The sequence below is a fragment of the Elgaria multicarinata genome, chromosome 3 (genome assembly GCF_023053635.1).
Source record: "Elgaria multicarinata webbii isolate HBS135686 ecotype San Diego chromosome 3, rElgMul1.1.pri, whole genome shotgun sequence".
In the NCBI taxonomy this organism is placed as follows: Eukaryota; Metazoa; Chordata; class Lepidosauria; order Squamata; family Anguidae; genus Elgaria; species Elgaria multicarinata.
In genome coordinates, this window is record NC_086173.1 from 27492041 (window position 1) to 27514191 (window position 22151).

General features: G+C 44.5%; 2 protein-coding genes across 2 annotated transcripts in view; both read right to left on the minus strand.

Moving 5' to 3' along the window:
• LOC134395286 (keratin, type II cytoskeletal 80-like) overlaps nt 1-22151 on the minus strand; it is a 224060-nt gene that overhangs the window by 143869 nt on the left and 58040 nt on the right. The gene's annotated exons all lie outside the window — the stretch shown is intronic.
• Nucleotides 6136-21796, minus strand: LOC134395287 (keratin, type II cuticular Hb5-like). Its single transcript, XM_063121440.1, has 10 exons — nt 21335-21796; nt 17754-17962; nt 16214-16274; nt 15953-16048; nt 15205-15369; nt 13904-14029; nt 11309-11529; nt 8877-8908; nt 8309-8374; nt 6136-6218 (listed from the first exon to the last, which is right to left on the minus strand). Exons 1-10 carry the CDS (start codon nt 21794-21796, stop codon nt 6136-6138), a joined length of 1521 nt encoding a protein of 506 aa, XP_062977510.1.

The following is a 22151-nucleotide window of genomic DNA, read 5'->3' on the forward strand; positions in this document are numbered from 1 at the left end:
GCTGTAAACCTAAACATGTCATTCTATACCCACTTAACTGGGAGTAACCCCACATGAAATCAGTAGACATGCATAGGTTTGCACTTTAAAAATAATGCACAGCACATGGTGCTCCATTTGTCACACACACTACATTTTATTATCATATTGGGGAGGCCATTTTAATTCTTTAGGCATCACAGCTGAGATATTCCTTTAAGGCTGTATTGGAGAGAAGGTGGGTAATCAATCACCTTTTAGGGAGCTAAGATGTCACTGAGTAGGGTGATCATATGAAAAGGAGGACAGGGCTCCTGCATCTTTAACAGTTGTATTGAAAAGGGAATTTAAGCAATTGTCATTTGTATATATGGAGAACCTGCAGGTGCCCTGCACTTTAACTGTTGCGATGAAGAGGGAATTTCACCTGGTTCTCCATATGTACAAATGACACCTGATGAAATTCCCTTTTCTATGCAACTGTTAAAGATACAGGAGTCCTGTCCTCCTTATCATAAGGTCACTCTATCACTGAGAAAACAATGGAAATACTTGTTCCTGAAATTCACGAAGGGCCAATTTACACAGTGGCTTGTATTCAAAGCTCCATGAATATGGAAGCCTCCAGCTGCCTGAAACAGCTATTTATTACTAAAGACATCTATGCAGAGTTCCATTCCAGCTCTCTCAGTGCTACCATTGCTGCCATCTAGTTTCTTCTGGCAGTGAGGAACAACACAGTTCCATCTATTTCTTCATTATTCTGTGCAGGAAGAATCCAGGCAGTGCAAGAATTAGCAAGATCCAGCTCTGCTCTGCAAGTGAAACTCTTAGTACACCGTTGACCAGGAGTAATAAAGTAATACAAGCTGTATAACCCAACACCCTTCCGATAAACATTGACACCAAACACTAAGTTTTACAACTCTTCGTTCGTCAAATGACCCTTGACCATGAACGATGGGCATTACTCAGCTTCCTTCCTTTGATAGTAACCAGAGCTTTTTGCCAGTTAGTTCTAGATATCAGTTGTCCGGAATACATTCACAAGCTCATAGATGGACCTTGCATTTCACTTCCCATCACTTCGAACATAATGTGCTTTTCTAAAGAGTCAATCCACGCACATTCATCTGCTGGTCATCAAGTGTATTGGTGAGCATGGTGTGGAGAATGTGGATAGGGAGACATTTTTCCTCCTCTTGCAAAATGCTAGTACCCGGGGTCATCCCATAAAGCTGATTGGTGGAAGATTCAGGAGAGATAAAAGGAAGGACTTCTTCACAAAACATAGTTACACTGTGTAATTTGCTTCCACAGGGCATATTGATGGTCACCAATTTGAATGGCTTTAAAAGGGGATTAGACAAATTCCTGGAGGAGAAGGCTATCAATGGCTGCTAGTCCTGATGGCTATGTGCTACCTCCAGTAACAGAGGCAATAAGCCTAAGTAAACCAGTTGTTGGGGAACATGGGTGGAAAGTTGCTGTTTGCACTTATGTCCTGTTGTGGTTTTCCCTTTGACAGCTGGTTGGCCACTGTGTGAACCAGAGTGCTGGACTAGATGGATCCTTGGTCTGATGCAACATGGCTCTTCTTATGTTCTTACATAGAGAAATCAAGCAATGTACAATCATGTGTGACCCAACGAGGCCCAAAGTTTTCTTCAAACAAGAATTTGTAGTACTTGGGAATGGAATGAAATACCTGCACTACAAGTCATATTTCCCTGAAGAATGAGAACTCTTGGTACTTGCATTGAGTTGTATCCAAGATTAGTCCCATTTAGAGTAGACCCAGAAATGAATGTTAGGTTAGACTAACAATGGATATAGTCCATTGGAGACAATGCTTAGTCATAAAGGAATTGTAGCTGCACCTCATTTATTGCCATATATTTCTGTTATCTCCATTTCTATGCTCTTTCTCTCAACACAGAGGACAAGACAGCCAGAATCAACTCAGACATTGGCAAGTACAGACTTGTCTCTGTCTCTGGGAAGTTCTGTATAATAGGAGCATCCTGAACCTTCTGGGTCTTGACTAGCTTTGCTTCTAGTAATGCCCAGAACTTTTCCCAAACAGCACTCCACATATGCTCAGACAAGCTCTTTACAACTACTTCATATGTTCTATATCTGAGCCCTGGCACTGAAAATGTATTTTTCCCCTCTGATGCTGAGCTTTCATCACCAGAGGATGGCAACAAAGATGGTCAAGGGTATGGAAAACAAGTCCTATGAGGAAAGGTCAAAGGGATATGTATAACCAGGAGAAGAGAAGATGGAGGGGCAAGAGACATGATGGCACCCTTCCAATACTATTGTGCGGAAGAGGGCAAAGCCAAGTCCTCTGCTACCACAGAGGGCAGATTGGATCGCATGGGCTTAAGTTGTAGGAGAGTAGATTTTGGTTAACCATTAGGAGAAATGTCTTAATGACAACAGCAATTCAGCACTGGAACCTGGGTGGGTGAGTGTGGCTCTTTCTCTTTCGATTGAAGTCCTTGGAAGGCTCCCTATTGGGGATAATCTAGCTCTGGATTCTCTACTTCCTAGCTGACCTTCAAGCCCCATCCAACTCTATGATCCTTTGCTGCAATTAAGGCCCCTTATGAATAGGCATATGTTTACCTATCTACCTCTCCTAATACCACATGTTGAGGTATGTCTCTTGGTTAATCACTTCAAATTAAATGAAATAAATGGAATTTCAACTGTGATTTCTCTTAGTCACTCTTCAACTCAAGTTCCTGCACGACAAAAATCACATCACCATTACCACCACCATCATAATCATCATATACCGAGACAGAGGGCTTTTCTACGTTAAGCTTTTAACCCACTTTACTGAGGCTTCTGCTTCCGGATTCTTTGTGAGATTAAGATTGGCTTCTTTATATGTCCCCCCCCCCGGGTTTTCTTTCTCTGCCTTTGTTTGTGTTCCATCATACAACCACTAGGTGACACTGTGGTGTAGCAAAACTGCACAAATACAGGAGGGGTTCATGCTGCTATTCACAGAAATACCAGACTTTCCATGTTAGAAAATAAACATGCTATAATAATTGGGAAGCACAGGAGAGGCCCGGGAGAATGGCAATGTCATATAAAGCATCCACAAACCACCATGCGTGAGGAATCAAGAGAATACTATAAAAATGCCTCATGTAGAAAGGCTCAAAGGCAGCTCGAGAGAATTCTTGGCTTGTGTGCCTGTTCTCTCCTGGAGCGGAAGCAGCACATGTATCTAATCCTTACAACAACCCTGCATGAGACAAGCGCACTTATCAGTGGTCACCCAGTAAGTTTCAGGTTGATGTGAGATTGTGAAATATTTGGCAATCTGCACGCAAACGTTTGCCAAATTGGAAGGCAATTAATGAAAGCATCAGATCTGCTACATAGTGTGAGAAGGATCCAAGGCTTTTATATAGGTTGAACCTGTTGTGTTAAACAACATTTTGCAGGCTGCTGCATGCAAACATTACTTCACCATGTTTACTGATGCAGTTTCTTGCTTCTCTGGGAGAGAAATTACACCTATTCTAATGATGATGCAATTCCTATTTTTAAAACATGTGGGAAAGCTGGGACTAGCAAATGAGATCCTTTTTGTCATCCTGCTTTTCCCTGCCTCCACTCCTCATGGCTACTATGCAAAGAGTGTATGGCTACTGGTATGTTCCCCCACCCACCCCAGGGTCTCATCCAGTTATGATTTCTCAGCAGGGAACTCTTGGCTTGAATTAATGATGGTGTTCATGGGACTTCTGATATTTGTGCAAAGCGCGTTGCTGTTGAGCTCCTGAAATTATAAAACTGGGGGTGAGGGATGTCTCCTCTCCTCCCCCCCACTCCACCCCCCCCAGCAACTAACAAAGTACAGCTAACAGGATAGAAAACTGCAGCAGTGTCAAGAATTGCTAACACATTGCTAAAATGTCTATCCATCATCATCATCATCATCATCATCATCATCATCATCATCTAAAAATAAGCTATGAGGGCAGACAGTTTCAGCACAGGAATGGCAGGGGAGGAGCTGCACAACCCGTCCCCTTTCCACAGTTTTCCCACTTAAAATTCCTAATACTAACCATTACCCCCTGCACTGGTTTCTAGCATGGCCAGGTGTCCTATTTTAAGGGGGACGGTCCTCTATTTGGGAGAGTTGGCAGAGGACAGCCCTCTAGTTGAAGGGATGTCCAGTCCAAGTCAAAGAATCCTAAGAAAGGGAGAGCAAGGAAGGGGCCTTGAAGTTGCCCACTCACAATTAGCACCTGGGCAGCAGACTGAGCAGGCACATGGGCTAACTGGGCCTTCCCCACTATGGTCAGATGCCCTGTACTTCTATTTAGATGCAAGTGTTTATTTCTAAATTTGTACCTATACATGCCATCTAAGGTATTTTGTATATAGGCAGGATAAAAATGAATTATTATTATTATTATTATTATTATTATTATTATTATTATTATTAATATAAATGTGCACATATAGATGTGAAGCAAATTGCTGTTCTCTTTTGTCCTCTTTTCAGGTGATGTGTAAGTATCTACCCTATTAGTTTCCCAGTGTAATTCATACACAACAACTATAGATACCTGCCCCCTTCACCACCTGAAGAGCTAATAGCAACTTTGAAATGGGGTGGGTGGGGAACAGACCATTTAGATTGGGAAAACAACAGCACACAAAAATATTAACCCCCCTCCTCCAGCACCACTGCTCTGATCCAATTCAGAGTTCAGCATAGCTGTCTTTAAGTAACAAAAATTAAAAAGCAGGTGATCTGACCACTGACCTCCTGGCTGACATGTAGTTTGGCCTAAGTCTCTAGGACAGGTGTGCCCCTACTTCCCCCAAGCAATGAGAACTAGGTGCCTCTTCCTGATGATTCTGCCTGCATTGGAGCTGTCTCCAGGATTTCCAGACCACCCCCACCCCCACCCCCACTACTTGATAAGCAGAATACCAAGACTGTGCGTGGGATTTTTGGTGAGAAATCTTCATACCTGCTATATAAGCCCACATAACTATCTACTTGGCGCAATGGCTTTGTCCTTGCTTCCTTTATACTCTCGCCAAGGAGTCTACAAGTCACAAAGGAGAATGAGAAATGAAATCACTTAGAAACCCTCTACCTAGACAATAAACCTTCTCTCCTTCTGCCAGTTTCATTCCCATGGTTTTAGATCAGAGGTACTGCTTTCTGCCAAGTTGCAAGCAATTGCTTAATAAGGTAAATATAAATCTCTCTCTCTCTCTCTCTCTCTCTCTCTCTCTCTCTCTCTCTCTCCACATCAACCATTGTTCAGCTAGTCATTTTGGCTTCTGTACTCCCAAGTACAATATATTATATTGCTATAAACAATATAAAGTTGAATGTTTGTGCGTCTCCAAGCAACATGAAATATTTCGCAGCACATAAAAATGTATTCCTGATGGCAGTGGAAACCTTACATGATAAGAAAGGACTCATATTGTGGCACTAACACACCAAGTTCTGGAGGGGGGAGGCTTAGGAAAAACCTGATCTGAATGGCATCTACTTTATTATCTTAGTGATAATCCTATATCCAATCTGTCCTCCGTCCTACATAGGAGTGTGGACATCTGCTTGTGTCAATAGCAGCCTCTCTGTTTGCTAACAGACCTGGGTGTCTTGCCTTCCATCCATTCCATTGTAGACAGCAACCATTAGTTACATGAGCAGCCACTAGAGGTCACACACTTCTACACTTTTCAGTCTTCAGAACCATGCCTGAAGGATGTATGAGAATTCTATTTTGCGGGGCAGGTGAAAACTCAACAGATTTTTCCAGTTTGGCCTGGCAGATTTTGTTCCATTTTCCCCTGCTTGTGTTGAATTTATCTGTTAGCAAGTTAAACCAATATATGGATCTTTTTTTTATGACAACAATTTGCACAAATTTGATTATTATTATTTTTTTGGGAGGGGCATCTTAAAATTTGTGCAAATGGGGTTGTATTTCTCCCCCACCCAAATAGTGGCAACCTTGCACAGGTGCACACGATCACAAGTCCACCTGTCTGCTATGTAGGACTGCAGAGGCATAATGCCCTCTTGTCAATATCCTTGTCAGTTTCATCCTGGCTACTACTTTGGTTAGTCCAGTAAAGCCACATTGTCTACTTGGCAAAGTACTTGTCAATTTCAGTTTCCACTTCCCCAGCAAAGTAGAAGTTGTAATTGACAAGTATGGAATATGGCTCTGGAGGATAAACAAGGTAGTGTGTGGGAAGGAAATGGATGTTCATCATGGGGAATTCCTGCCCTCTTTGGGCACAATGGGTTCCCTTAGAGCCCCTGGCTCAGCTTGCATTTGAGCACCAAGCCTCAGGTTTCCAGGAGGAACTCAAGAATGTCTGGTTTATTTTTTTTTCTGTAAAGACAGCTGTAATTAGTGTAATCTGTGCAAACTGTGGCCATAAAGTGCTTAGTTATGCGCAAATTGCAGGGAAGCAGATTTTGGCTAAACATTAGGAGAAACTTCGTAATGGTAAAAACTGTGGAACAAACTGCTTCAGGAGGTGGTGAGCTTCTCCTTCACCGAGAGTAATTAAGCAGAGTCTAGATGGCCACCTCTCAGGGATGCGGTAGTTGCATAGGGCAACCATAAGGAAAAACGGACAGGGCTTCTGTATCTTTAATAGTTGTATAGAAAAAGGGATTTCACCAGGTGCTGCATGCATAAAAATGAGACCTGCTGAAATTCCCTTTTCTATACAACTGTTAAAGATACAGGAGCCCTGTCCTCCTTTCCATAGGGTCACCCTATGTTGCATCCTGCACTGAGCAGGGAGTTGGACTAGATGCCAAACAATTTCATGGGGTGAACGTGAGTTCAAGTATTATGAGAGAAGGAGAAGAATGCCTCCTTTTCCATTCACTCTGCAACATTCAAAACAGTATAAACCTTTTTTCACATCTACTTTCAGTCATCTCCCCACGACCCAAGAATGTACAAGCACCTGAAATGCTTTAACTTTCGCTTGTAAGGAAGATGCTCCCAATCTTTCACTAACCTTGGAAGAAACAGCAACAATAAAAAAAAAGGAATGGAATCCCTCAAGATTTTTGTTTTGCTCAGCACAGCCAGTTTATTAGAAACAGAGAATTCCCAAACAGGATGGAAAATACAATGAAAGCAGGAAATTATGAGACAGAAGAGCTTGGGAGTACCATATAGACAGTCAGCTGGAGGTAAAATGGCATACTTAGGCCAGATCTACATCTTGTGTCAAATAATTACGAATGTGGAATAAAAAGCACGATATAACACTATGAAAGTGATATATGGAATGTGGATTGTCCCCCAAAAGCTATCAGTGCACTTCAATACCAGATCTAGCCTTGCTGTGCAATTCTATGCATGGTTACTCAGAAGTAAACCACACTGTGTTGAATGGGTCCTACTCCCAAGTATGTGTGCACAGGATTGCAGCTCTTGAAACGTATTATAAAGATGGAAAATCGACCATTCTTCCATGGCCTCAGCTAGACCTACCTGGTCTAGCGTGACAGAGAGGTGAGGATCTCGTGATAAAAATATCACGAGATCTCTACCTCTGTTTACACTGGGTGTGTGATGACCGCGGAGGGAGAGGTCATCACGGCCCCCATTTTGTTTTGTTTTCCCTTATAACCCTGGCTTATAAGATTGCACAGAATTAACTTTGAAACAGTGGGGCCTTGGTGGTGACGCTGCCGTTTAAGAGCAACCAGAGGGGTGAAAATGACAATGCCCTTCCTGCATCCACAAGTGGTTGTCGCTGAAGTCGGTGGAGCTATGCCAAAGTCCTACAGTGCCTGAGGAGACACATTTGTACCACAATGAGCATCAAGCAAAATTGGGATTTCATACATCTTGGAGAAATCTATGGCGGTGGGACCCATCGATTTAGTATTTCTGAAGGCATCGCAAATCAGCAATGGTGCAACTGTGCAATCTGCAAAAGGTGATGTTGGCAAATTTGCTGTTTTGAGGCAGGTGCTGCTATTAGTAAACAGTGGTGTGTTGCTGTTGCCATTGTTTTTCCACAGTGCCAGGTTTCTGTTAGCATTCCTAGTATTTTCGTCCACAGTGGCTGCTGGGTGTTACAAATTTGATATTAGAACCCCTGCCGCTCCCACAGCTGAAGCCCCGTGGAGGGAGGCACGCTTCTCCGCAAGGTGGACACGGATTGACGCAGGGAGCAGCACAAGGAGGCATGGCATCGGCACACACGTCTCTGCCTGGGCCGCAAGTCATCACTCGAGGGCCGCAGGTTGTCACCATCCTTCCACCGGGCCCACACGCACCACGGGGCCCACACATCGGCCGTGGGTCAGCATCGCATACCACCGCACCTTGGCTCCTTCGCACAGCTGGTGTGGAAATGGGAGGAATGAGAAGAAAGATGTTGGTGGAATATCACAAATCAAATTGCAAACCAGAACCCGGGGGCGGGGGGCAGGCCTCCTACTTGCCCCACGTTTATTTGATTTCAGTGTGTACGTTTCCCTGTTCTACATGTTCAGGAAGCAAAGAAAACTAGAGATTAGTAGCCAAAGGTTTGGGCTGGCTATTTTGAATGGCTGCAAAATATAGCTTTCTTCACACCTCCATAAGACCCTTCCCACTGATCTCTCCTTGCCTGAACCTTTACGTGGGTATTTTCTCTAGAGCCCCCACCTCCTTCACCACCACCTTCCTGGGTTCTGGACCTCCCTCCCCAAAGCCCTCTTCTCACAGTTTAGACTCTGTCGCTTTCTCCTTTGTCGCCCATGCCTTGACAGTAGCCATACGTTCACTTAGCTAGTACACACCTTTGGACATAGCCATACAAAAAGGGCAGGGAGCAAGGAAGAGGATTATCGGTATACTTACAGATGTTCACAGCACATTCTCCTTCACCCAACCTAGTAAGAAACCAGTTGAAAGTAGTTTACTAAAGAAATGTCTTTTTGCCATGAAGTCTCCCATTCCCCTATGCACAATTCAGAGATGCATCCAAACAGCTGTTGAAACAACTTGTCCCAGCAGTGGCATGAAGGACGTAGAATGGAACTGCTAGTTTCCTTCCAGCCCAGTAACTTTTCCCCTGTGGCTTTCTGGCCATGGTTGTCAATTGCAGAGCCAGAAGTTGTTCCTTTAACTAGGGAGGGGAGAACGAACAATGTTTGAGATCGCCAGGATTCTCAGAACATCAGCTTGCTGCTATTTTCTGTGCCTGACTCCCGGTCACAGTTGTGATTGCTGCTTGCTCTGAGTGAGTGGGGAAATTGTGCAAATTGAGCAGCAATCCAACAAGAAATTTGCGCAACTTTTGCCTGTTGGATTTGTGCAAATGTCCTTAAATGTATGCAAATGTCCTAAATTTATGCACTTTCCCTAAAGTTCTGCACATTTCAGGAAAATCCTCCTTGGAATAAAGCGGGGCTGATTCAGTCTATGGGGAAAATTTGCGCAAATTACAAAATGTGCATCAATTTAGGAAATTTGCACAAATGCTGAAAAATTGTGAAAATCGAATGCAACCACATGTTTGGCAATGTTCAGAAGTTTTTGACATTCAGAGTTGCAAACAGGGTATACTCACATGCTTTGTTAGCAAAAACAAAATTCTCATACATCCCTACCTATAGCCTCTGAGGCACTAAGAGAGAGAGAGAGAGAGAGAGAAGTAGAGCACCTACTTTGCCTGCAGAAGATCCACAGTGGACTCCTTCCCCTGCCATCTCCCACTCAAAGGATCAGGCATCAAATAATGTGAAAGTCCCCTTCCCAAGACCCCGGACAACCTTTGCTGGTCAAAGTAGTCAACTAGACAAACAAACCTTTTGACCTGCTATGAGGCCACTTTGGCCTTGTCTACACTAGCTGCTTATTCCAGAATAATATTGAGGTCCCCCCTACCACACCACATGATATGCACCTACTCCCACAGTGATCTAGGGACGACCCCTCAGTTATTCAGGAATATCGCTGACTGCTTTTGCCACGGTTTTTTCCGGCTTTCTCACTACGATCCCGAAGTCTGCGGCTGGTGTGCCCCCCTATTCCTGAAGCTGTTACTGTTCAGTGTGAGGTCCTGGCCAACCCACTGTTAGGGGCATGGCCAGGAGTTTTGGGCATGTGTGGGAGTGGGCCATATTTGGCATATTTGGCACAGTTTTTGATTGGCTATCAGCATTTTTCAGCACCGACCGTGTGTATTCTTTTTTTTTAACACAACTATACTGATCCAAAGGAGCGCATCTTCAACACAGTACCTATCCCCCCTGTGTTTCTGTGTTTCTGTGCATTTGTGCAGGTGTGCATCTCAGAGGAGTTATTAAAAAATAATTCCGTGCCCCATACCCATCTGTCAAGTCCCGCCCCCTTCTCCCAATACAACTTTGGAAGCACCATCACAGGGCACACGTCTTCTCACAACGGCACTCCTTTACTTGTGGGAAACTTCCCTTGCATTTGCCCTGTGAGGGACGATCGCGGAAGCAGAAAACCTTGCAATTATCCCTCCTCCATTGTGAAACAGTGGTAGGTGTAGATTAGGCCTTCCTATTGCTGCTGTTCCTGTTTTTCACTGCTCCACCAGACCTTCTCCCTGTGCGTTATAGAAATCTATCTAAAACCTTCTGTCTTTAAGCTTCAGAAACAGGGTTGCAAACTTATTACTTGGCTCAGCTCCTGGACTTTTAACAGCAGCCTGGCATGTACACATATAGCAGGTGAAGCGAAAGAAAAACTTTGCCTGGTATATTTCTGCATGGCAGGCTGCTGTTACAAGAACAAAGCCATTAAAAAAAGCAGAAAGATTGTAGCTAGTGAAAAATATTGGCAAGGGTATAAAAATGTTGTTGTTGTTCTGCTGTCACTTTTATTTTCCTTCTTCGATGGGCAGTTACAGCAGTAACAACTTGTGTAACCCACCAAGCCAAACATATTCCACACTAATTCCTCACGTTTGGTCTATCCTGAACCTTAACATTTTTATTTTTTAAGTTTGCGTGAAAATTGATGCACATTTTTGTGAGCATCTTTCCTCGTCCATGCATTTTTGTAGGCAATCTTGCCTAACACACACATTTGTGGTGAGCAATTTCCCCAGCATAATGCATTTTTGAATGTAATTTTCACTAATATGCAATTTTTGTGGTCACTCTCCTCTTTCTCAATCCCCAGTAGGCAGTAAAAACAGGCAGTTATCAAGCCTCCAGAGGCCTGTAATACACCCCACCAAATGTAGGTTGTGCTACATTTGGTGGGGTGGACCACAAACTGTGCTAATCAACCCACTTCTTGCTTCTGGTGCTCACCTGCACTCCTCTCCTTCCAGCAACTTCCTGTAGGTGGCGATCTCAATATCCAGGGCCAGCTTGACATTCATCAGCTCCTGGTACTCTCTCAGTTGGCAGGCCATATCCTGCTTGGCCTTGTGCAGGGCATCTTCCAGCCCGCCCAGTTTGCATTTGGCATCTTTCACAGCCATCTCCCCACACTCCTCAGCTGCAGCCACCTCCTCCTCCAACTTGGCCCGCTGTTGTGGCAAGGCACAGTGTCTTAATTAATAGCACATCAGCTCAGCTTTCTTGATATTTTGAACTGTGAATTGCCTAGCTATTGCAATGCACTCCTGTTTCAATTCAAACTCTGAAGAAAGAGGGGCTGGGTGTGGGGGGCATTAGGAATCTCTCTACTAGGTTCTCCACACTGATCCAGGAACCCTCAAGGTTGTGTGAGCTTACCCAATGATTCCTTAATTATTATTGCATATGCTTATTCCCATTCCATAATCATTCAAAACAGTTTGAGAGACGGTCATGATCTGCCCATTGTGCGATGGGTGGGTGGGTGTCAAGATGGAGAAAGAGGATGGCTTGGGGCTAGAGGACACATGAAAAGGAAATGCCACCCAAAACTACCTCCATTTGGGGAGTAATGGCCAACACCTTGCCAGCAACATTTGCAAGCATCACCTGCCATCCAGCCCATTTCATCCCACTATGATGGATAGTACTTCATAGGGTACTACTTGCAAACATCATTCATTCATTCATTATATTTCTATACTGGGCGGTCTACAAAGATTAATATCATTTATGTATAAACATATACATTCTCATCAGACCACATATGATTGCTTGAATTTTCCTCCTATGTTCTGTTCAAGATCTAATGTTAACACATGTCCCATCCTTGCTCTGATCTTACTCCCTTTTACCCTTGATTTTTATGTATTAAAATGTATTACTAATGATATGTTTTATATGCTTAGGTTATCTTATTGACCTTTTGCTTGGAATTACTGTACCTTTCTTTTTCTGGTCTATTGACTGTAAATAAAAGGATTGATTGATTGATAAACATATAAACAGACAACACACACACACACACACATATCTAAAACAACTTTAAACAATCAACAATAAGATGGGGTGTGTCCAGACTTGCCCAGGGTTAGAGCAGACCCATTGAAATTGATGGGACTTAAGCTAGTCATCACTAACTTGTCCCACTGATTTCAGTGGGTCGACTCTAAACATGACTAAATCTGGATCCAGCCCATTGGGACAGTCAAGGATTGCTTGAAAAGGGGAGGGCATTTTAAGTGGCATTCCCATGACCACTGTAATGTGTGCTGTGCCCCACACATTAGAAGCAGGTGAAATCAGATCCAGCAGTTGAAATCAGATTCCTAATTATTTTAAGATCAATACTCTTAGTTTTGCTTAGTCACAGCTACTGAGATTCCACCCCCACCCTGGTATTATTTATTTATATCAGATCATATTCCAAATGCAAGCTGAAGTCCTGCTTAGAACACCCCCACCCCAATTCCTACACCCATATGCAAACTCTTTCTTTATCTTCCAAGAAATTGCATCAGGAATTGATTTCAAGTCTGTCTTTGCAGCATTAAGAACTAGATACTTGGTGGTGCTGATTTTTTTTTTTTAAAGAATGGAAGTAGAATTTGTCAGGATGCTGAACTTTCTGTTTAATCATGGGCTGTTCTGATCAAAGAATAGCAGAACACACTGAGCCCTGGCTTATACTACTCATTAATTTATCTCTGATATTGCTAGACGAGGGTTTAGCCTGGGCTAATACCTGGGCTTACCCCTGTGCGTCCAGATGACGCACAGGGGATCCCGGGTTCAGCCTGGGCGAAACTCTCCCTTTGCCTGGGATAACCGGCACCGGTTGTGGCCCGGTATTTCCGCAGCCCCGTTCTGAGCCTGGGGCTGCGGAAGGTCTAGCCAGTTCCGCAGCTTCTCCCAGCTACATGGCTTACTCACGAGCAGCTGGGAGAAGCCGCACTGTGCCCATCGGGGGGGATCACAGGGGGAGACATGGGGCCAGGGGGGAAGAGCGGACCCAGTGGGAGAAGTGGGGGAGGGAAGAGCGGAGCCAGGGGACATCGGGGGGGGGGAATTGCGGCCCAGGGGCAATGGGGGGGATTGGAGATTGCGGGCTGGCTGGCGAGGGTGGCATTGGACATGGCAGGCAGGCGGGGGTGTGTGAGGGGGGCATCGGACATTGCGGGGGTGGGAATTGGGAGCAGGGGGAGCGGGGAACCCTTTTTTAAACAAAACAAAAAACCCCTACCTTATCTTTGGTGTGCTCTTGTGCACATGGCCCCTTTAAGATGAAAAAAATGGCTGACGCGACGGGGCTTTCCTTTACCCTGTCACCTGTTACGTCTAGCTAGGAGCGACAGCCCATGCTAACTGCAGTGCGGGCTCACCCCTACTCCTGACCAGATTAACAGGTAGGTCTAGCAAAGCCCTAAATCAACTGGTTCCTTCTTGGTAAGCATATATTAGCTGTGATTCTTCCAGTGCAGTTTTTTCATTGTGTGCAGACAAATTCATAGCCACGATTCCAAAGTCCACACTGTCCCTTCTCACCTGAGCTTTGACATTTGAAACTTCCACCTCAAGCCTGTGGACCACCCTTGTCAGCTCATTAAGTTCTTCTTTGACACTGCGTAGGTTGTCACAGTGTTTGGCGGCAGTTGTTTTCAGCTCCTGATACTGAGACAAAAAAAGAAGAGGACCAGGTTGATGAAAAGATATATAGTCATTCCCATGCTCCTCCTTCGGAATCCCGCTTACGATGCAGCTGCAGCTGGTCAGAGTTACAAGCAATGAAGAAGACCAAAGGGACACTTCCCAAAAGACACCAGAGTGGAGGCTATGGGAAAAAGCCATTATTATTATTATTTATTTATTTATTTATATAGCACCATCAATGTACATGGTGCTGTACAGACAAATTGCTCCAGAAAAAGGAGATGCCTCAAGAAGAAGGCATTTATGCAGCACCACATGTAACCATCCTTTGACAACCACTACCCTTGAGAATGGAAGAGACTTCCTTCTCCTGATTACCTCCTGTACAAGAGGTGGGCAGAAAGTACATCTCCAGATGTTTGGACTTCAGCTCCCAGCATTCCTAAACATTGGCCATGCTGGTAGAGGCTTCTAAGAGTCAGAAGTCCAAAACAATTGGAGATCTACCTTCTGCTCAACACTATCCTATACCATAACCTTTTATCTACTACCTCACTTATCTCCTGCTTCGTCTCCAGAGGGGAACCTGCTCTCACCTACAGATGGGGAAGAAATTGGTTTTGTTCACATTTTAACGCGAACATTCCCAATTTCACATTTCCAAATCAATCCACGAATAGAAACAGACATTCGCACTTCTCCAAATTTTGCAATGCAGTTCTCCCATCCAGAAAAAAAAAATGCATCCCAAATGGTGTACATTGGGGAGAACTGCACACCACAATATGCATATTATGGAATATACATTTTTAAAAGCATAGTAAGAAAATTGCTTGCAAAATTATGCATATTAGACAAAACTGGACAAAAAAAGGCATGCATTAGGAGAAATGTACTTGAAAATATGTATGAATTTTCATGCAAACTTTAAAATAAATAAATATTTGGGACAAATGAAACATAACATTGGAAAGATTCCCAATGTTTGAAATGAACCGAAGTTACACTTGGAAACTGGGAAACTGGGAAAAACTCAAACTGACAGGTCTCTCCATCCCTACCCACCCACAGCACCTATACTGCAAGATAATTCCCACTAATTCCTCCTGGTTCTCAACTTGACTTGCATCAGCTGTCTCTCCCCCTGCTTTTCCAGTACACCTCTCCCTGCCCCTAAGCTCAGCTCTAGGTTTTACCTGACAGTGGCACCACGCTTCAGCCTCGGCCCGGCTCCTAGAGGCGATATCATCATACCGATGCCGGAACTCCTCGATGACACAGTCCATGTTCAGGCCTCGACTGTTGTCCATCTGCACCGTGACGCAGGTGTCTGAAATGCAAGATTGCAGCTCACGGATTTCCTGCAGGAGAGACCGTATAGAACACAGCCAGTCACTGCTATGGGCATTTGTTTTCTCTTACTAAATTTAGCATTTTAATATGTGCATTTTAATGTTTTAACCATTTGCAGTGTCCTTGTTTTTATTGTTTCGTGGTTTTATTGTTGTACACCACACTGATGGCTTTTTAACAGATAAGGCGGTATATAAATGTAAATAAATAAATAAATAAATAAATAAATAAATAGACAGTCTCTGAATTTGCTCCTCCAAGTTTCTTGAGGAGATGAGAGAACTCATTTCAATATGCTTTGATTCCCCCCTCCCCTGAACAAGATGTTTTCCAGTTGGTCTGGAAGCTGTCCTTGATAGACTGTCCCAGAAGCACGTGGCAGCTTGCCACTTATTGAATTTGGCTGGTGCAGATAGCTGAGAATTTCATTTCAATTCATTTTTGATAAGAATTTATCCATATTTCCACATTTCCTGTTATATGTGGGATGGAAAGAACTTGAGACTTTTTTTTTTAAAAAAAAAATTAGAACAGGGTTGGAAGCAAAATTGACAGATTTGTCCATCCCTAGTAATGAAATCAGCTCCTTACCTCCTCAAAAGTAGCTCTGTAAAAGCAGATGTCTTGCATTAAGGCATCCACTTTAGCTTCTTTTTCTGACTTGTCCATGAAAACACAATCCACCTCCTATAGGAATACAGAATTTAAATGGAGAAATGTTGACAGTTATTATTTCATGAGGAAATGACAGCATTTAACCATTGACAGTCAAAGTTCAAGGATAGGAAGAAAACTAAAGACCGCACAAGTCTAGAAGGGAAAAAAATCTTGAAACGTGTTGTTGTCACTTGCCTTTTTAATTGCCACATACTCATTTTCAGCACATGTTCGCCGGTGACACTCTTCTTCAAACCTAATGAGGAAAAGTGAAACAGTTTTTCCTTCACATTTGAACGAATTTACACCATTTTAGGTAAACATTCCCACTTCTGCATATCTTATTTAGTATTATCCTGCCCAATTTGGTTTCATGATGATCACAGGGAGTTAAGAATTTGGTAAAAGGATACCCGAGAGAGTGCCTTCTCCCCTACCAACCTGCCCGGTCACTGAGGTCATCCGAGGGCCTGCTCCTGGTGGTTCCACCTAGATCCATCCTCCGATTGGAGTCCACCAGGGGAAGAGCCTTCAGCGTGGTGGCTCCCCTCCTGTGGAATTCCCTGCCTCTGGAGGTCAGGCAGGCACCAACTTTGTACTCCTTTCGGGGCCTCCTGAAAACATCATTATTTCAGGAAGCCTTTTCTTAATGTCCAGCCATGAGTCACTATATTTGCTTCTTTTTAGATCTGTTTTAAGTGTTTTATTCCGTTTTTATTTTCATTTTATCTTGTACACCACTCTGAAATTTTCAGTGGGGAGCAGTATATAAATATTGTAAATAAATAAATAAACAATGAGTGAACTCTTGGATCCCCAGGTCCCAACACAGAGATCTGACCTACATCTTTAAGCCCGCAGAACATTGTGAGATGAGGTGGTTGTGGCTTCTCCAGTTCTTTCCGGAGAAGCCACAGGCAAGTTTAGAGAGTCACCAGTTGTGCAGCCAGCCTGGGGTTGGAGCCAGTGGAGAGACTGGTGGCTCTGATTTCAGTGGGCTGTGAAACCACTCTGAATTTCAGTCAGGAGCTATCCGAGCTGAACCCATTTCGGGATAGGGTTCAGCACCTTGGATACCTTCTTTAGAGTTCTGATTGGATGTGACTGAAATCCAGAGTGCATTCACAGCCACACTGGCATCGGAGCTACCAATCTGCACTAGTTGGTTCTCTGCATATCAATATTAGAGAAGCAAGAGCGAGGTGGCCTAATTTGCCTCCGGAAAAGGTGGAGGCGAAGAGAGTCAGGGGGGCTGCGGATCGAGGCGAAGAGGATCGCCTCAATCCGGAGCTTTGCCTGCAGGTAAGTGGGGGGGAGGGGGACTCATCTGGCGCTGCTGGCGCTGCCATCCATGCACCGGCAGCGCCAGGTAAGGGAGCAGGGAGGAGGGACGCTTACCTTCCTCCGTCGCGGGCTTCAATTGAGGTCCCGGTTGAAGGCGGAAGTGAAGGTCGAGGCCTCTTTCGGCTTCAACCGGGGCCTCAATTGAAGCCTGCGACGGAGAAAGGTAAGGGGGCAGGGTGGGTGGGTGGCTTATCTTGTGCTGCCACCGTCCATGTAGTGACTGTGGCGAAGCCAGATCTCACTCCGTGGAGCGGAGCAGGAGATGGGCGGAGCGGCACGAAGCGGATCGGGCCTGATCCGGATTTTCCGGATCGGGCCACGAAGCGGATTGGGGGGTCCGTGCACACCCCTAATCAATATGCCCTTCTGTAAGCAGATGGATCACACTCACTTTTTCTTGTTGCATTCCAGAGTTTCTCTCCAGTTTTTCATTTCTGCCTGCAGCTGCGCTCTCTCACTTTCCAGACACTCCAGCTGTTTCTTCAGGTTGGAGATATACTCATTAAACATGGGCTCCATGTTACTTTTGCAACATTTCCTCTCTTGCAAGAAGTCCCACTTGGTCTTCAGCATCAGATTCTGCTGCTCCAAGAATCGGACCTGTTGCCCAATAGAAATGATTCATTAATTTCAGGGGCTGAATGATTGCACACTGGAAATGCTTCCAAAATCAAAGCATCACAGAAGATGTCAGCAGCAATTCCACATCTCGATGCATGCTTTCATCTTGTTGATTCCAAGAGAACATGAAGAAACACAAAGATTCACACGTTGATTACACCAGCAAAGGCAGAAATGCATCCTGCTACCCTCAGAAAATCCAGAATATTTAGTTCCAGGTTTTAGTTTTGAATTCAAGTGGGATGTAAATCATGACATTTCACACCCATATCTGAATTTATTGAATCTGGATTTAACTGCTGTTTATTTTGAATTGAATTCAAATTAAATACACATTAACTTACTCAACTCCCCTAGGGATAAACATTTAGCAAGATTTATGGCTTCAATTACTTATTATACAGATCTGGATAAAATTGGTTACCTATTCACAAACACAGCGAAATCCATGCTGCTAAACCTGGCTTGTTTTGCGGTGAAAGTGGCAAACATTAGGGAAGTGTTAGTGGCCCCTGACAATAACTAAGATTGCTGGTAAAAATCCCAGCACCATATATGATGTTTCATATGTATCTATTTGTCATTTAATACAATGCTGTGCCATAATGTAATGTTTGTATCTTACGACTCTGATCTTGTATTTGGCTAAAACCCGTGTTGGGTTGCCTTAATAATAAAATTCAAATTATACATTAACTTACTGACAGTAGAACTTTGGCAATGGAACCAATTACTCAGATGCTTTCGAGCAGAAGTTGAAAACAGTGCCACCAAAGGGACAAGTCAACGATGTATTATCCCATATATATCTAAAATATATATGAGATTAATCAGGTTCAGTATGGATCTCTTATATAGTCCCAACGTGATTTAACTGGGTGAAACTAGATGCCATTTGCCCTTGCATTATATGACTGCTTGGAAGATGATTTGGATGGATGTGAAGTTGCACTATATTATGGTTATGGATATACTGGGGGCATGTCTACACCAGCCCGATAGTCCGGGCTGGTCATGGACAAGTTCCTGTGCACAGGGACTCCTGGGGTCAGGGGGGGGGGACGGGCACAGGTTTTCCCAGGGATAAAGAAACACTGGGAAAAACTAATCCTTCCCGAGATTTTGGGTCCATCCCAAGACCTCAGGAAGCTTGGGCGCCCATCCCGACTGGCGCCATGCTTAATCACGAGTAAGCGCAGCACCAGAAATGAGCACAGAGCTGCATTGCATAGCTCCGTGTCCATCAGGGGAGGGAGGCAGCAATTTTGCCACCTCTGAGATGGCAGGGAGGGAGTTGGGGGGGCATTTTCATTTTTAAAACCCCCAAAAAACCCCACTACTCACATTTTTGATGGAGCAGGGCCTTGTTCTTGCGCAACTGGCCCCGATGCTTCAAAAAAAAAAAAAATGTGCCCGCACAATCCTTGGACATGGCATGGATGTGTAGACCTAGGGGGAGGATCTCAGAACCAGGAAATCCTGAGATCCTCCCCCTCCCTCCTGGAAGGCCAGGAGGTGTAGGAAGAGCCTGGGTAAAGCTAAAATACTGGTGAGCAACTAGAGAGCTGTTTTAAGAATAGGATTAGGGGTATGGAGTGCCAAGATCCCAAATTCCTCATCCTAAAGTAGCTTGCAGTGAAGTTCAATTGACATAAAACCCACTTATTACATGGGTTGGCAGCCAGGGGCCAAGAGATCATAGAATCATAGAATAGTAGAGTTGGAAGGGGCCTATAAGGCCATCGAGTCCAACCCCCTGCTCAATGCAGGAATCCATCCTAAAGCATCCCTGACAGATGGCTGTCCAGCTGCCTCTTGAAGGCCTCTAGTGTGGGATGCTCACTGTGGCTGGATTTGGTCCAATAGTTCATTCCCAAATTAGACAGATCTGGTGTTTTATAGTAGGGAAGTGTGAGAGCTGACAAGATCCTACTTCAAATCTCACTTGGGTCATGAACTCAGCAGGTGGCCTTAGGTAAGCCACAGACCTCTAGGGCTAAGCCCTATCTGCCGCTATGGGGATAATAATGCAGGCCTACTTTACAAGGCTGTTGTAAGGATTACTAAGATAATGTACAGGAAAGGCTTTGAGCACATAATTTTTCTGAAACATCCAGAGAGCTTTGGAAATGCCGCAGTGTGTAAATGTAACAAATAAAATAAATAATAAAATTGGGGAGGGGGGAAGTGTTACAAGTACGTTTTCTTTAAAAATAACAATAAGCTGACTGTTAAGGTAAACTTTCCCAAGTTGGCACACAACAAGACTTAAACCCATAACAATAAGAGCAACAATAAACTCAAAATCAAGAGTTAAAAGCAGATAACACCATGACCACAACAGCCCTAGTAGAGTCCTAACTCAATTATAGGACAAGGTAATCAGGTGGGCCCACTTGAAGAAGGTCTGGAACAATGGGGCCCAATGGATGTCAATCAGCACAGAGTTCCACAAGTGCAATGCGGACTGTGAACTCTTTGGTTCCTCAGGAGCAGGGATGCCATTTAAAGCTTCAATAGGAGGGAGAAGAAAGAGGGTTTGGGGGCAGAGGAAAAGCAAGATTCATAGCAGGCTTGCTCTTGCATACGTTTGTCAAAAGGCCTGGATATAGTCAAGGCTAAACTGCAAAATAAAAATGGGGCGGGGGGAACCATATTTTAAGAGCACTTGTTATGCATTTTAAAACACAACAATGAATTTTGAAATGACTAGAGATAAAGATGCTCTTAAAAACAGCAAAAGTAAGAATCTTGCCAGACCACGCAGCAATGAATCCATTGGGTCAAGCATCCTGCTTCCATGAGTTGGACAGCCGTGCTTCTGGAAAGCTCAGGTTTTTGGACAGTGCTTCTGGAAAGCTCACAAACAGGGCATAAAGGCATCAGTCCACTGCACTGCCACATTACCTGTAAATATGGAGGCTCCATTTAGCTATCATTACCTTCTACGCCAGGGATGGGCAGATGGTTGGGACTTCAACATCCAGAAGCCCCTGCCAGCATGGCCAATGATCAGGAATGCTGGGAATTAAGTCCCACACATCTGGAGATCCAGTTACAGCCCAGTCTTGCTCTTTACATTTATGGACTCCTTTTAAAATGCTATTTAGGTTTAAAAGCCATCATCACCGCCTCTTGTGGCATTGCATTCCAAAGAGACAAGAGGGGAAGGGTTGGACATCCCCTGCCTTCTCTACCTGTAACAAGCCAACTTGTATGCAGATCTCCCAGGTGAATTTAACAATTGGCAGCTTTTGAAATACATCCATAGACTTCAGCTCCACCACCACCCTCCTCCTCCTCCTCTTCCTCTGATCTCAGGTTTGGAGCATTTATTCGCCCACTTCTCACCTTGTCAATGAAAGAGGCAAATTTGCTGTTGAGGCACTGGAGTTCATTCTTCTCTTGGCATTTCACCGCCTGGGCTGTGGCATCGATCCCCAAGTTGAAAGGTTGCAACAGCGTTTCGTTGCACGTCACGGGCATGATGGACGGCGAGCCGGGAGCACAGACCCCAGAGCGTCGGTAACCGTAGCCATATCCGGAGCTGCAATAGCCATATCCAGTGCTGATGCCCCGATAGCCATATCCACACCTCGGAGGCAGGCAATTGCCCACGGCGATTCTGGGGCCGCAAGAGCCGGCCCCTCCCAGGCTCCTGCTGCTAAAGCAACCAGCTCCTCCATAATTGACCCCAACAACCCTGGCGGAGCAGGAAGTGGTGACTCTGGATGCGTTTCCTGAAGGATGTAGGACTGCGGAGCAAGAGCTGAAATTTCTAGGGCCACACACAGGATTTGAGCGGCAAGACATGGTTTGGTCGGAGAGCGGAAGTCAGAAAAAATGGGGGGAAGCGAAATGGCAGAGTGGAAGATGCAAAGGTGTTGTGGTGAGCGGCAGAGAAGAGTGGCCTTTATATGTGTTTGGGGCAGCTGGGTTTGGCCGGCATAAAAATGGGGGACCCAGCAAGTTCCCGGAATTTATTAGCTTGGTGTGTTATGGGAGCCAACTCCTTGTGTGGTGTGTGTGCTCATCATACCGTTCAGCGGTTGCTCCCCTGGCACATGAAAAGACTCTGGGGAGTTCACAAAGCCATTGCTTACCGCACCTACAATGCCGTATTAAAGCATGGATTCCACCCTCCCTTTCTTTACACATGGAGGAAACC

What these genes read in the sequence shown, in the direction of transcription:
- LOC134395287 (XM_063121440.1), bottom strand. Translation starts at nt 21,796, where the DNA reads ATGTCTTGCCGCTCAAATCCTGTGTGTGGCCCTAGAAATTTCAGCTCT. An exon ending in TTGCCTCTTTCATTGACAAG is followed by an intron (nt 17,963 to 21,334) that starts GTGAGAAGTGGG and finishes ATTGGGCAACAG; the next exon opens with GTCCGATTCTTGGAGCAGCA. An exon ending in AGAATGTGCTGTGAACATCT is followed by an intron (nt 8,375 to 8,876) that starts GTAAGTATACCG and finishes TTTCCACACCAG; the next exon opens with CTGTGCGAAGGAGCCAAGGT.